Raw genomic sequence first — 16622 nt, forward strand, 5'->3', positions numbered from 1 at the left:
CCTTTAACTTTGGGTGTTGGGTATTTTGTCCCAACAATGAGAAAAGTAACCAAGATACAATCTTTCTCCAAATACACTCCAGAAACAGTAATTTGTAGTGAGTGTGGCAGTTTTTTAAAAGTAAATAATGACTTAGTTTTGATTAATGTCAACAGAGAAAGCCAAAAGTAATGGTGAATTTGTTCACAACTGTTTCCTTCTGGCATTAAATTCCACACTGCTTTAGGCCAAATGAAGATTTGAATTTTTCTTAGTATCCTCGTATCCAGGTGAGAAGATTTAAACTTGCATAACGTTCAGTTGTACATAACTATCTTTACCACTTATTTAATATAGTTTAAACCATCAATACTTACCAAGCCCAAGTACTAAGTGCTCTATGGACATTGTAGCAGTCAACATGTCTCTGCCTTCAGGAAAACTACTAACATTTCCCAAATTAGGGTACGATATATTAACTACCTAAGGCCTCCCAAATTTCTATGCCCACATCTGGAAGTGAGAAGAGGCATGTGGGTGGCCGCGTAGTAGCATCCTACCTGTGCATTCTTCTGATGACCAAAAATAATGGGCAGCTTCCCATGTGCTCACTAGGTATCTGTATTTCTTTGATGTCGCATCTGTTCAATTTTTCCCCGTATTTTTTTTTTCTTCGTCTTTTTGAGACAGGCTATGCAGTTCAGGCTGGCCTTGACCTCACTTTGTAGCCCAGGCTGGACTCGAACTCCCAACGATCTTCCTGTCTCAGCCTTCCAAGTGCTGGGATTACAGGCATGTGCCACCACATCCAGCTATCCCCATTGTTATACTGGGTATTTTATCGTATAATATATAAGAAGAGTGCTTTGCATAGTCTGAATACAAAGACTTTTGTAGATATGTATTTTACAAATATTTTCTCTCAGTCTTTACCTTACCTATTCTTTCATAAAAGACTTGTTTTTTTCTTTTCGGGTGTGTGTGTGTGTGTGTGTGTGTGTGTGCGCCTGCCTTTTTTTTTTTTTGCAATACTGCAGAGTGTGTGTGTGTGTGTGTGTGTGTGTGTGTGTGCCTGCCTTTTTTTTTTTTGCAATACTGCAGACTGAACCCAGGGTCTTGCACACACTAAGTAAAGGCCAATGAACTCTTTCCTTAACCTAAAACATATCCTCCGAAATGCAAAAATTTTAAAACAGTGAGGACGGGGCTGGGGATTTAGCTCAGCAGCACAGCGCCTGCCTGGCAAGCGCAAGGTTGTGAGTTCGATTCCTGGTACAGGAAGAAAAACAAAAACAAAAACAAAAACAAACAAATAAAAAAATAGAACAGTGAGGAAGCCCAATTTGTTGGTTAAGGTTCATTTTTTGTGTGTCACATCCAAGAGATTTTTGCCTAACCCAAAGTCACAACGATTTTTTTCTCCTACATTTTCTATTAGTTTTATAATTTTCATTCATAATTAGGTCTACAGTTCTTTTCAAATTAATTTTTACACATGGTACAATGTAAAAGTCAAGCGTCATTGTTTTACATATGCATATACAATTGTTATAGCATAATTTGTTGAAAAAATAAGACCAATGGATTTTAATATAATTACAGAGTAGTTCACTGATGAGATTTCAGATCCTACACTGCAACTAATCTTTAGGAAACTACAACCACCTGGAAAGTATATGCAGTAAAACATCTCTGTCTCTTTCAAAACTATGTATGAGGCCAGATATTCTTCATCTACTTCAAATAAAACATTGACACTGACTAAATGCAGAAGCAAGCCGGGCGTGGTGGCACATGCCTGTAATCCCAGCACTTGGGAGGCTGAGGCAGGAGGATCGTTGGGAGTTCAAGATTAGCCTGGGCTACAAAGTGAGCTCAAGGCCAGCCTGAACTGCATAGCGAGACCCTGTCTCAAAAAGACCAAAAAAAAAAAAAAAAAATGCAGCAGTAGATCCAGTTGTCTTTTATTAATCTAAATATTAGACTTGTAAAAATGTAACGCAGTGGGGCCAATGTGGTGGCACACACCTGTAACCCAGCACTCTGGAGGCTGAGGCAGGAGGATTGCTATGGGTTTGAGGCCAGCCTGTTCTACACAAGAGTTCAAACCCAGCCTGAACTACGCAACAAGACTCTGTCCCAAAAAATCCAAAGGAAGAAGAAATATAACACAATGCCAGTTTTAGTTTTTTAAAATATAGTTATTTTTAATAAAAATGTTCTTTGCATTAACATGGCATAGATTCATTATAGTTATTTTTTAAATGAATTAATGCTTGCATTTTTCACATTCTAATTTCAAATACAGTACAATTCACACCAATAAAAGTACTTTTAGGGTAATTTTTTAAAGACTTCAAAGGAGGGGCTGGGGATTTAGCTCAGCGGCAAAAAGCGCCTGCCTGGCAAGCGTAAGGTCGTGAGTTCGGTTCCCGGTACCGGAGAAAAACCAAAACCCCCCCCCCCAAAAAAATAAAGACTTCAAAGGGACTGTGAAGCCAAAACCTAACTGCCTTCCCCTCTCAGTTTAATTACTCTCCCACTGTCTCCCCTCTTTCCCTCCCCCCGCCCCAGGGTATCTAAATCCAACTTCTTACAGCCAGCGTGATGTACATCTGACCAGGTCAAACTCACGTGCACACCCCTTCGGTGGCCTCCTATTCATGGCTTCCTCATTTCTCCAGTCTTTTCTCACTCATTCCCCGCTCTTTATTCTTGGAAATAGCAGTCTTGTTTTCTACAGGACCCTCAAATGTACCCAAGCCATACCTGTCTTTAGGGGTCTTGGACAGGACCTTCCTTACACCTGAAATGTCCCCTTCTGCACTCTTCTGTTTACTTATTTCCTACTCATCCTTTGGATCTTAAATACTGACCCTCCTTATCTTTGCCCTCTGGCTAGACCAAGTCCTTTATTTTTTTCTCTTTCCTGTTCATTCATTCATTCATTTGGTGCTGGGCCTCAGACATTCGGAAGCAGGAGCTCTATCACTGAGCTAAACCCTTAGCCCCCAAGTCCCTCATATGTCCTTCCATCTTACTGCACATTTCCTTCATAAAATGTATCAATTTGGGAGGTTATACTTTTGAGATTATGTGGCTTACAGTGAAAAAACCCTAATAATCATGTATGTAACTTTATGTGTATTTATTCAATAGTTCTCATTAGATTGCCAAAGGGAAACTGGGTATGGCGGTGCATGCCTGTAATCTCAGCACTCAAGGGGGGCAGCCGAGGCAGGAGCAAATCAAGCCCAGCCTGGGCAATTTAGAAAGATCCTACCTCAACATAAAAATAGAAAGGGCTGGGGATGTAGCTCACTCAGTACTAGGGCCCCAGGTTCAATTCCTAGTACCAACCCCTCCCACCCCAAAGTGATGATTCTCAAAGGGGCTGTGACACTAAGGTAGTGAAGAATTAGCCTTATCCAAAGAGAAATCCAGCCGCTGCCCTGTGAAGGTCTCTAGGTCCTTGGAACACGATAGGAATGTCTCTGCCAATGACTTTAGCTACTGGACAAATGTGATCTGTGTTGGTACCTTCTGAGCCAAATTTTACCAGTTTTAACACCAGGAAGAAACAGACACTAAAGGTATTAATGTGACCCACACGAGTAGCTGGGGGCTAAAGGTCAGCCATGTACACAATAAGGGATTGAGACCCCGTAACAACTGCAGACACCACAGGCTCGGACAAGCTTTGTGGCTAGCAATACTTGGGCGCGGGGGGGGGGGGGGGGAGGCTGGCACACACTGTGGCTGAAAGGCAGCAATGCCACCCCTGATTCCATGGGGAGAGAACGACAAGAAGTTCTATATTTGGACTCGTCCCAGATTTTCCCTATGTGTCTCTCCTTTGGGCTAGTTTTAATCTGTATCCTTTCCTTTAATAAACTGTACCATTATTTTCAGTAAGTTATCTGAGTCATTCCTAGCAAATTATCATAACTCAAAGTAGTTGTGGGGGCCCCCTAAATTTGCTACTGGTGTCTAAACTGAGGGCAATCTCGAGAAACTGTTCCCTCAGATTTTGCACATCAGTCAATCACTGCAACCTATCGAAAGTTTAAAAACCAACAGGTTACACCAGTGTGGGTGAATCAATGGTACACATGCCATAGTGGGCTGTTTGTATCACTGAACACTCTAAAAGGTTGGCCATCACTGGCCTAGACTATGAACTCCTCTAGGGCAGGGCCTTGTGTCAGTTTCATATACAGTAAAAAACCTAAGATAGTTCTCTGAAGTACATGGGCACTCTTGCCTGTCCACGTTCTCTAACAGCACAAGCAAGGCTGACAGTAATGAGAGCAGTGGCCAGCATCACACACCCTTACACAGCCTTTACTACACATGAGAAAAAGGAGTGAAACAGTTTAATTCTATTAGCGACAAAGTGAATATTTAAAACAACTAATTTTAGAGTCAACACACTTTACTATATTGTATCTCACAGTAAAAGCAAAGAAAACCTGATCTGTTACATATTACTACATAGTGCTAAAACCAAATTCCAAATAGCTGAGATGGATGAGTTATGCTCTTCTGGCAAGAAACCTGTGGCTCATGGCACACAGTAATCTATAAGCAATGTGCACCAGGCTCACTTCTACAACTTTCCATTTGCTTCCTCTGTATTTTCTCTCATATCATGGCACTGACTGACCTCCTGGCCTATAAAAAAGGCTGGAGGGAACTAAAATCTGTCACTCCATGAAAGACCAACTATGTGGACTGTCTCAGGCAAATACTCTATCCAACTGTCTTAAGGGCCTTTCTATTTTGGGAAAAGAACCATTAAACAAGACACATAAAAAAGATAGTTGATATACACATATATTGATGTAGTAACCAAGAGACACTCTGAACAAGGTAATTTATATTTTTAATAATCACTTAAAAAAACAAGATGTTCAGGTAATTGACTATAATTGATCACATTAGTTGGCTTAATGTCATTCTAGAGCAAACATCAAACAGTGAATTGCTATTCACTGAGATTCCTTTATAATTTGCTATCATACTTCTACTAAATCTCAAAACCAACAGTCACATTGTACTATGTCCATCCTGAAAAAACCAATCATGATAAAAACATCCTGAGTGGATCCGTTGGATCTACATTAAAAGTTTATCATTAAAGGAATACTAAGTGATATGCAATACAGGCAATACAAAGGAGAAAAGGTATACATAAGAATGGGAAGTAAGGAGGGACATACTAATGAACTAGACACACACACACATACATCCCCACTTACCCACCCATCCACATGCGTGTGCACACACACGCACAAATGCCCGCAAATGACCCACGGAGACAGAGAAAGTACCTGGAAAGCTGTGAGGGCGCCAGTCCCTGGGTTATACAGGCATCGCAGCGAAGGCATGCTGTCCGCCAGGCTGGAGCAGCCCAGCCACAGAGACCTGGGCATAGAGCACTGCAGAGAGAGGACAACTATGAGATGGGACAGTATGAGACAGGATGGTACAGATTACAGGAATTTTCAAGGCTTGGCTGAATGCAACATTCTAGTTGCAGCTGGCCTACATGGCAGAAACACTTTCAAGAAACATACTACCTCACTGGTTCTAACCCCAGAGAGAAACTTAAATGGGCACTAGTAGCCAAAAAGCAAAGGAAAAAAAAAGTTATAGGTCAAAACACCAAATATTTCTTAAAACTGTCCCTATTCATTATGTATGAATCTAAAGGAAATCAACTTCTTAATCCAACTGATTATTTTTCATGGGTCTCAATTCATCGCCTATAAGTTAATCACAAGGTGAAACAGTCTATGAAAGAAGAATATTTTGTGGTAGCATTACAATTTAGGACTGAAAAATTAGAAAACAAAACCAAAGGTAAGGTAAGGCGTTTTTCGAAGAAAAAGAAAAAAGTGTATTCCTATAGCTTTTGACAGCAGTGAACTGGGCACAGTTGGCATATGCTGTATCTTGTTAATCTGCTATTTATTAATAAAAATGCATGCAGCAGTTACCATAGCAGCTAACTCTACATCTTTCCAGATGTATTAAAGGGGGTGGGATGAGAGCATTCAAAAAGAAGGGGAAACAACAACAATGCAAGGGAGTGAGCAGGGTAGAGAGGGAGGGAGACGGGAGGGGCTGAGAAAACTGCTGGTCTTAAAAACCATCTTTCAAAAAAGCGTGTCTGAGTGTAAACATCTAGAGTATGCAGTGGCCAAAACAGGTAGAAATTACCATTTCTCATAACACTAAGTAGACAGTATTAGTACTACTGCCGTAAGAATTTTATAAGACACTGTATCTTGCAGAATAGTTTTGTTTCTCTGCATTTTATCCCACCCCTTTTTTATCACATAATGGACATCTTCACATGGGCACTGGTACATACATATATTCTACTCTGATCCGCTTTACTTTCCCTCCCCTCACTTCTCAGCTCCAGGCCCCTTGCGCATCTCCATGTAGTCTAGCTCCCTATTTCCTATACCCTTCTTTTGTTTGTTTGTTTAGTCTTTTGAGACAGGGTCTGGCTATGCAGTTCAGGATGGCCTCGAACTCACAGTGATCCTCCTGCCTCAGCCTCCTGAGTGCTGGGATTACAGGTGTGCACCATCATGTCCAGCTTCCTATAATCTTTTACTTTGCCTCTTAAATTACTTACACTTTGGGTTTCTCATGTAAGAGAAAGTATGAGACCTTTTGTGTCCAATTTATTTCACATAGCATCATGGTCTTCAGGGTCATCCATTTTCCTACAAATGACTCAAAAGTATCCTTCTTTATGGCTGAGCAGTACTCTATCATATATATCTTCTTTCTACATTTTCTTTACCCACGCATTTATTGATGGGCAGACAGGCCACTTCCAAGATTTAGCCATGTCAGCTGTGCTGCTGTAAACATGTGCATGTGTGCACCACTGTAATATGACGTCTTCTGAATCCTCTGGGAAGATGCCCAGAGGAAGTATAGGTGGGATGAATGGGATTTCTACTTTTAGCTTTTGAGGAATCTCATACTGACTTCCACAGTGGTAGTACTAGTTTATATTCCCACCAACAATGTAGAAGGGGAAAAGAAACCTTTTCCCCCACAACTTCACCAGAATTTACTGCTTGAGTTCTTAACAGCCATTTTTTCTAGAATAAGATGGATTCTCAATGTTGTTTTTTTTTTCAGTGCTGTTTTGATTTGCAATTTCTTTTAGGGCCAAGCATGCTGACCATTTGTCATGTACTTACTGGCCACTTGTTCTTTTAAGATGTGTTTATTCTTTCACTTGTGCATTTTTTGACTGGGTCTTTTATTTTAGGGGGTCTTTAAAAGTTTTTAAAAATATACTCTAGATATTAATCCTCTGTCTCAGGAGTAGCTGGCAAAAAAATTTTTCCTATTGTGTAGGCTGTCTCCTTTGCTGGGCACAAACTTTTTAACTTGACATAAGCCCATTTTATTGATTCTTGGTGTTATTTCTTGTGCAATTGGGATTCTGTTCAGAAAGTCCTTGCCTGTGCTTATTTGTTCAAGAGTTTTACTCACTGCTTTTTTGTTAAAGGACAGAGTGAGCAATAGGGGTTTAAATTCATTTTGCTGCAAAGAATAACTGGTTTCCCATCACCATTTTCTTCCCATCACCACTTAAAGAAGCTATCTTCTACATCCTGGTTTTGGCCCCGTGGTTGAAGGTCAGGCAGCTGAATCTGCCCCACTAAAGTTTTATCTGTTAGACTGCTATTACAAGTCTAACAGCAAGTAAAATACTAAATATCTAAACATATTCAATAAATACATATTTTGAGATAGTAGCCATTACTTATAGCGCTAAGGTCACACACAGATTTTACGGTAGTTAATATCACCATACCCTTTTCCTTCTTTAGAAACACTCCAGCAGGAACGCACACTGGGAAGCAAGGCACGCTGGCACCATCTGTAACTAATGAAAGGAAAACTGGCTGCGCACGGCTCCACACGACAATCCGACCTAGACCTCTGCTTCTAGGGTTTTACCCTCATTTTATATTAAGGTAACTGGTGCCCAGGAGAAATTAAGTCTTTGTCAATGCTCATCCATTTAGAAAGTAGCGAAGTGGGCACTTGAATCCAGGCCTCCAGAAATCCAGTGCATTTCTACTGCAGGAAATCCAATCCAAGCACTGTATTAACTTGACCTTTCCCCACTGCCTCCATCAACTCACCCCTGTCCTTCCCACTAGCCTTGGCCCTCCAGGCAGTTAACTACCCTGATAATGTTGTTCAAATGTTCATGTTGGCCCTTACACTTTAAACTTGCAATTTCATTCTCCCTTTGACTGTGCTAATTCACATCTACCATCTCCCTCTTCGTCTCCTTAGACCTACTCATCCTGCTTTCAGTCTCTTTCAGAGGTTCTTACTACCAGAGGTTCGTATACTGGAAGGAGTGGGCAACAGGGAAGTCAATAAGCGAGAGAAAGACTTAAAAAGCTTCCTATGCTGGGCCTGGTGGCACAGTCTGTGATCACAGCTACTCTGAAAGAGGTACAGCAAATTTGAGGCCATCTGGGAAATTTAATGAGATCCTGTCTCAAAACTACATTAAAAAGGGCTGGAGATGTAGCTCAGCGGTAGAGGACTTGGAAGCACACACAAGGCCCTGCAACCAATCCTCAATGCTCCCCAAAAAGGAAGGATAAAAAAATGTCTTCCTTTTACTGCTCTCTACTGAAAGTATCAAGAATGGTTTGCTAAAATAATTTAAGTAAATGATAACAAAATTTTCTTAAGGGTAATGTTTTGAACATTTATTTGATGAATAAATGTGGTAGGTACCATTCTAGGAACCAGAGATAGAACAATCTTCAAGGAACTCATATTCTCGTAACATTCTCTCAATCTTAAATCTTTCTATATTAAAAACCATAATGTAGCTGGGTGTGGTGGTGCATCCTTCTAACGCCAGATACTTAAGAAGCTGACACAGGACAACCGTGAGTTTTAAGGCCAGTCTCAGTAAGTTAGTGAGCCTTTTTATTATCAAAAAATAATAAAGAAGGGATATGCGCAGTATGTGACAGCCTGAGTTCAATCCCCAGTACTAGAAAATAAAGTAAATCCAGAATGTCAAAAAAATTCATTGTTACAGTTTACTAACTGATTTACTAATCGCTGTTACTAGTAAGAGACATGGTCCTTTATTAAGCCGTCAAAGTTCAGTATATGATGGGTAGAACAAAGTCTCACAGTCATTCCTGAAAGAAGAATTGTATTTAAGAAAAACAAAGAAGGTAGAAAAAGTGAGAGTGAACAAGAAAGGGAGCATGAAAATGCAGGGAGGGGCAGGAAACAGCGGAGAAGGGAGCACCTGAAGAGAGCCTGTTGCCCCCTTCTTGTTCACACTAAGCCACATGGAGCTGCCCTGGGAGGTGTGCGGAGCACTGATGTCTAGAAGCCAGCCAGAAGCCCTCATGCCCACACCTGGGCTTTTTTTTTTTTTTTTTAACATACACACTTATTTGTACTTGTGAGTGTTCCTCGATAAGTTTTTAAGGCATTCCTCTTCTGAACGATTCGTGTCCTCCACTTCTACTACGAAAGTGCTATCTTTGCAGTGTGTACTTGATGAATCATTACCTGGATTTCCTTCCCATTATTCACTGCAATACTGTTCCTCACTCATATCACCCTTGTCTTCCACCAACTCCGCTAAGAATTTGAAAGAGCTTACCCCAGCCCCTTAAACTAAAATTCCAAAATAACATTATGATCGGTAATGAACTGCATATACCCAGGGATGCCACAAGATCTACCAGTGTGATTTCCAAAATAGCATTAACTTCCAAACACCACACAGAGGATGCATTCCTGATTATTACAAGACAACTGGTAAGAGTATGATAACTGCACTTGACTACAGTGAGATCTACGGACATTATCATTAGATTTTATATATTATGGCTCAATTTAAAAACTAATTTTCAAATTGCTTTGTATTGTAACAGTTAATATGACCCATACTGGTAAATGCTACATGAAATCTTCGAGGAAAAAATGTAATTATGAAATAAATAGAGTAGCCTGTAACTTTTACTCTACTTCTTTCCTTTTTATTGTATCTTCACATATAGGCACATTTTTTCTAAATGAAGCAGGCAGGGTGAGTCAAAGGAACTCTGGGCAAAAAGTACCAGAGTGGAAAGGACGGCCGTTGGGGTTTTCGTCCCCATAAGCAGTCTCTGTGTATTTCAGGACAACTCTGTTCAGTAAGATTCTAACACAAACGCAGGATTTTTTTTCCTGTCCTCCAACATTTAATAAGTAAGACCTTTGGAAATTTACCTTTGCCATTAAAATATCTGAAAGGCACATGCTTCAAGCTGTTCTTCTCCTTGCAAACTGCATGTAAATTCCTAAGATTTTTCTATACATTATTACTACCACTATTATTATTAGTGGTAGTGCTGGGAATCAAACCCACAGCTTCCCATATGCCCCACCACTGAGTGCTAAATTAAAGGGGTGTGTGTCTGAAATAAATTCAAATCCAGCAGCGACATTCTTACATTTAAACATTTAACTTCTACTAACTGTTTAAAAAAATGTGAATGACCTACTCCTTAAATGGTTCTCCTATGTAACCTCAAAAGCTACAATATAGTTCACAGACATGCCTCCACCTTACATAAAGCCAGCCGTGGATAACACATATTTGTTTCTTCAGCTCATTTTCTACCTAATCTACCCCAACTGGCTCTCCTGTTCAAAATCAAAGAAAATTGAAAACTATAATTTATGATCACTGAAGATTTCTACCCAATTAACCCTAAGTTCACTGGCTTTTAAAAATATATAAATAACACTGAAGGAAGGGCCCTAAATATGTTTTTACTCACTGAAAAAACTCAGGAGAAAGACTGAAGTGTTGTAACGAAGGGCCTTCATCAGATTCAACGGCACAGATTCACTTACACAGAAAATGGAAAACCCTCTCCTCCCCCATCTTCAGCTGTGTGTGGATGAAGGTCACAGAGCCTCCTTACCCCTTGAGAGCCTACAGGCAAAGGGCTGGCCTCAGCATTTACCGCGTGAAGTGGAATGACAAAATTTCCTCAACTCAGGTCCCTGTTGGTCAACTTCTAGAAGTAATAGAAACTGTAATAATCAACAATAAAAAAGACTGCTGCATTGAGAGTTTATGTATCCTAAAGCCATGGAATAGAATTCCCTTTTCACCAATATATCAACTTAAAAAAATCAGACTGAGAGAACTCCAGTATTCCACAGACTATGCAAACGCAGTCATAATCTACCTATACAAATTTAACAATCAACTTTGAACAATCATAGTTCTTAGTTCACTCCAAAAATGAAACCCACCTGTCAAGCAGAAGCGTACCTATCTTACTGCACAGTTTTGGTAAAACTCAAGTAAGAGTTCTAAACTCTGCATAGTGAAGAAAAACAAAAAAATAATAAAGTGACTACAAAAAACAGGTTTCTATGAATGTCCTTTGTGTTTCAAAATGTTCAGGAAAGCTGTTATGGTTTGTGTCTAGATGTCCCCCACAAAATCTTTTGTACTTTTTAGATGGGGCTTTTTCAGAGGCAGCTGAATCTAGAGTGTGTGACTGATTCATGGTTCAATGCTGGGATTAAGGGTGGGTGATTACTAAATTGGCCCACTGAATGGATTGACACCCCCCCCCCCCCGCCCAATACCAGCAGTCTGGATAAGATAAAGGGGGCAGAAAGAGGCTTGTTTCTCCCTTCTTCTCACTTGTTGCTTTTGTTGTCTTTTCTGCCTGCCATGAACTGTTGCCCTCTGCCATGTGCCACCCTGCCTTGGAGCCAGCCGTTTATGCACTAAAACCTCTATAAACTGTGAACTGAATAAACCTTTTCCCTTTTTAACCCTGGGCGCATCAGTATTCTGTCTCAGCAAGGAGAGAAAAGTAACTAAGCAGAAGCCATTATGAATTTTAGATAAACTGGGTGTGGTGGCACCTGTGTAGATGTGATCACTGTAGCTATAATCCCAGCACTTGGGAGGCTGAGGCAGGAGGATTGTTGCGAGTTCAAAGCCAGCCTGGGCTACAAAGTAAGCTCAAGGCCAGCCTGAACTGCACAGCAAGACCCCGTCTCAAAAAGACAAAAAAAAAAAAAAAAAAAAGAAAGAATTTTAGATGATAAAAACAAATTTATTCACCAATCAAATAATGTGCTTATTTTTCAGGGCCAGAGAAACAGATGAGGTACAAAATGAGAACTAAAGTTTATGAGGTAAAAATTGTTTGTAGGTGGACGGGGTGGCATATGCCCATTACCCCAGAACTGTGAAAGCGAGGCAAGAGGATCACTTCGCGTCTAAGGCCAGTGGGCTACACAGTGAGTTCAAGGCCAGCCTAGATCACATAGTGAGACCCTATCTCAAAAAACAAACACTTGTTTGCTCTAGACACTGTCTATACAAGATTATTTTCATTTAATCATTACAACTTTGTCAAAGAATTGTTCTTTGTTAACGGAGAGTAAATAAAATTTGGAGAACGTGACTCAATGGCATGTTTGTCTCCAAAAACTATAGATTCAATACTACAAAGACCTGTTCTCAAGCAGTTCATAGACTATTAATTCCTTGTTTGTGGTGCTAGGAATCAACCCAGAACTTTCATAACCAGACCAATTTATACTCTTACTTTAGGGAAATAATTTAACATAAATTGTAACTACAAGGAAAAATACAGTAATATCATGGTTGACAACAGCAGCTATAATGTTGCATTTTCTAATATTTGGAAAAGTTCAAGCACAAGTTTTAATTGTAGTGTAACAACTGTTACTGCATGTAAATTAATTACACAGTTGCCTCGTCTACAAGACTGTATTCTTCAGAGATATGATTCACATCTTTATCTGCAGTGTGTGATCACTGTAGATGTTCAATACACATGCTTCACAGACAGAGTTCAGTGAAAACGACATGTGAATGAGGTAAAGCTTTGTTTGCCTGCCAGGCGTGGTGGTACACACCTGTAATCCCAGCACTCAGGGGGTGGAGGCAGGAGGATTGCTGTGAGTATGGCCAGCCTGGGCTACATAAGCACGTTCAAGGCCAACTTGAACTGCGTAGTGAGACCTTGTCTCAAAAAACGGGGGGAGGGGAGGGGAGGAGAGCATTGTTTGCCTATGGACTAGTGACGGTATTGACAAAACAATACTGATTGGTTGTTTTAATTGAGACTACAAGTTCGAGGCCAGCCTGTGCTACACAGTGAATTCCAGGCCAGCCTGCATTACACAGTGAGACCCTGTCTCCAAAAAAACAAAAACAACCTATGATATAGCCTGGTGCAGAAGTATGTGCCTCCAGGGCCCAAGCTACTCAGGATACTGAGGCAGGCTTTTCTTTTTTCTTCTTTCTCTCCTTCCTTTCTTTTTTGTCAGGGAGGGAGTTGTATTAGGGGGTTGAACCAAAAGTCTTCACACAGAGCTACATCTCTTATGCATTTGCATTTTTTACTTTGGGACAGGGTCTCACTAATTTGCCCAGGCAGGACCAAGACGATGCCCAGCTAAATATAGTTTTTATTTCTCAATTATATCACAATAAAGCTGGGGAGGGGGAAATGTGTATATTTGGTTGTTTTGTTTTGTTTGAGACAGGGTCTCACCAGGCTGGTCTCCAACTCTCAGCATCCTCCTGCCTCAGTTTCCTGAGAGCTGGGATTATAGGCATGTGCCACCACACCAGGTTAAAATGTGTGTATTTGGTAAAAAACAGATGTGAAAAAATTCTAGGAAAAGGCCTCAACTATGTCAAGCTGTAACATCTTTCAATTTAAGAATTAGTACTTTGAAATATTGGAGCTCATGAAAATGTAAAAATAATTATGAAGTTTTCAGGGGCCAGAGATATAGCTCAGCAGCGCAGAGCCTGCCTGGCAAATACGAGGTCCTGAGTTCAATTCCTGGTACCAAAAAAAAAAAAAAAGATAACAATGAAGTTTTCACTTTTCTATATATTTTAGAAGAACTTAATATTAAATAGCTTGAACACTCACTACATAGTTTGAGTATTTCTTATCTAAAATGTATGAAACAAGTGCTTCAGGTTTTTAGGCATTTGGTATGCATATACATATAATCTTAAGGATGGGCCCCCAAAGTCTAGATACAAACTTCACATATGTTTGATACGTACTTTGCACACACAGCCTGAACGTAACTTCGTACCGCACTTTTAGTGTGCCTCCATCCGATTTCAATACAACATGTGAGGTCAGGTGTGAAATTCTCCACTGGTGACACCAAGTTGATGCTCAAAACACTTTGAATTCTGCAGCATTTGGGATTTCAGGTTTCCAGGTTAAGAATGCTCAATTTACAATAACTATTCACTGTTTAAGGTTTGTTGTTGTTTGTTTCTTTTGCAGTACTGGGAACGAACCCCAGGCCTTTGCACTGAATTACATTCCCAGCCCTCCGCCTTTATTTTTTATACTAAATTCCCCAGGTTAGGCTTGAACTTGGCATCTTCCTGCCTCAAGGCTCCCTGGGATTACAAGTCTGTGCCACTAGACCCACCTTGTTCCAAGTTTAAATACAACAATATATATGCTTGTAGTCTTTTAAAACAACAGTACTTTAAATCCCCCAAGCCAGGCATGATGGAGCATGCCTGTAATCCCAGTACTCAGGAGACTGAGGCAGGAGGACTGCTTCAAGTTCAAGGCTAGCCTAAACTACATATCAAGATCCTGTCTCAAAAAAAAATCCCAAAATATGAATAAATTTATGTTGTGTGTTATAAACCATTAAGTTTGTGGTAACAGAATGATAAACCACTGAATAAAATAGAAACGCCTAACTCCATTAATGACATAAAAAATAAACCGGATGTTTGATGACAGCAAGATACTTACATAGTCTCAAAACACCTTCCATACAATGAAAAAGCTCCTGGCTGGTATTTTAATCAAATGATCAACATCAATATCACCATTAATGGGGTAAATTAAAACCCTACATCACCAGATTGTGTACAGGAAGAATACAGGATCATCTCTGACATTCCTGTCAAAGATACATAACCTGGATCTACTCACCATAAAATATCAGAACAGTCCAAACTCAAGAACATTCTCCAGGGCTGCAGATGTAGCTCAGTGGTACATCATGTATTTCACATAAGTCCATAGATTGGATCCCAGTACCAATTTTTTTTTGTAAGGAATTCACAAAATACGTAGCCTGCAAACTTTAAAGACATCAATGTCATAAAACTCTAAGGAAAGACAGAAGAACTGTCTCATACTGAAGGAGATTAAAAAGACCTAACAACCAAGGGTAAAATGTGATTCTGGACTAGATCTTTTCACTGTGAAGGCCATTATGGATAACTCTGAAACATACCAGTCCTGAAGAAATAAATACTACATGACTTAAGTTACCTGAAGTAGTCCAATACAGAAAGTAGAACCCTAGCTCTCAGGGGGTAGGAAGAAGAGACTGCAGGGTTGGTGCTTAATGGGTATGGCACTTAGCTCTGCAAAAGGAAAAGGCTCTGAAGACTACTTGCAGGACTGTGTGACTGTAGCTAATCTAATGGACTGTATACATAACAACAGCTAAGGGATGTAAGTTTTATGCTATGTATGTATTAACACAACTTTTTAGGGGAGAAAAAACACAGCACCTAAAGTGATGCTAAGTATCAGAATGAAGACACAGGCTGTCAAATAATCATGTTTAAAGCATGCAAGAAAACATTTTTTAAAAAGGAAGAGTTGTACCAGAAAACTGGTATCTATATACTTTAAAGTATACTTTGAGAGCCGGGAATATAGCTCAGCGGCACAGCACTTGCCTGGCAAGCACAAGGTCATGAGTTCAATTCTCGGTACCAAAATAAATAAATAAAATATACTTTGAAAAATTGACAAAAGTTGAAATTAAAGCGTTCATTACATTGGTTGAAGAGATTAAATATAGAACAAGCGAGGAATCAGTAAAAAAATCACCTAACGGCTCACCCTTTGAGTCTCTCCTGGGTATGGCCCAGAGTGCAGAGGAGAACAGAGAAGAGGGGAGAGGAGAGGAGGGGAGGGGAGGTCACTGACTTGAACCAAAGGTAAAAGATAGAAAAATAATGAAAAGAATGTAAAAAATATAAATGACAATGGAAAGTGAACATATGTTTGGACTCTCACAATGAAAAAGCTAGAGAATGGCACAAAAGCAATCTTTAGATAATAGAAAGCAGAGACAGATCGTTAAAGGGAGGGGATCAAGAGATGGAGGAAAGGGGAAGAGAAGAGAGAGACAAGATGAAAAAAAGAACTGGGCTATGTTACGTGTATGTACTGACCCACACAGGGAAATCAAACATTATGTACTACAAGCAAGAACAACCAAAAGAAAAAACGAAGAGGATCAAAAGATGAGGAGGGCCAGCCTGTAATCCCAACACTCAGGAAGCTGAGGCAGGAGGATCATGGTGACTGTGAGGTTACCCTGGGGTACAAAGTGAGTTCAAGGTCAGCCTGAACTGCATAGTGAGACCTTGTCTCAAAAAGACAGAGACGAGAGAGAGAGAGAGAGAGAGAGAGAGAGAGAGAGAGAGAGAGAGAGAGAGAGAGAGAGGAGGGAGGGATGGAGGGTGGGAGTGGAAGTGA

The 16622-nt window shown here is 40.2% G+C and overlaps 1 protein-coding gene across 4 annotated transcripts in view; it reads right to left on the bottom strand.

The window, feature by feature from the left end:
- Positions 1–15205, bottom strand: part of Btrc (beta-transducin repeat containing E3 ubiquitin protein ligase) — a 122273-nt gene extending 107068 nt beyond the window's left edge. For 2 of the 4 annotated variants that reach the window (XM_005403876.2, XM_013504109.1), the window contains exons 1-2: positions 15054–15193; positions 5313–5420 (exon numbers count right to left, since the gene is read on the bottom strand). In XM_005403876.2, coding sequence (XP_005403933.1) covers positions 5313–5420; positions 15054–15056 — 111 coding nt within the window. In that variant the 5' untranslated portion in view covers positions 15057–15193. Of the gene's footprint in view, positions 1–5312; positions 5421–7834; positions 7907–15053 lie in introns of those variants that run through there. The other 2 variants (XM_005403874.2, XM_013504108.1) reach the window with 2 other exon arrangements.
- Positions 15206–16622: the final 1417 nt, after the last annotated feature.

This window comes from Chinchilla lanigera, unplaced genomic scaffold, assembly GCF_000276665.1.
Source record: "Chinchilla lanigera isolate Chin_1 unplaced genomic scaffold, ChiLan1.0 scaffold00084, whole genome shotgun sequence".
NCBI classification, from domain to species: domain Eukaryota; kingdom Metazoa; phylum Chordata; class Mammalia; order Rodentia; family Chinchillidae; genus Chinchilla; species Chinchilla lanigera.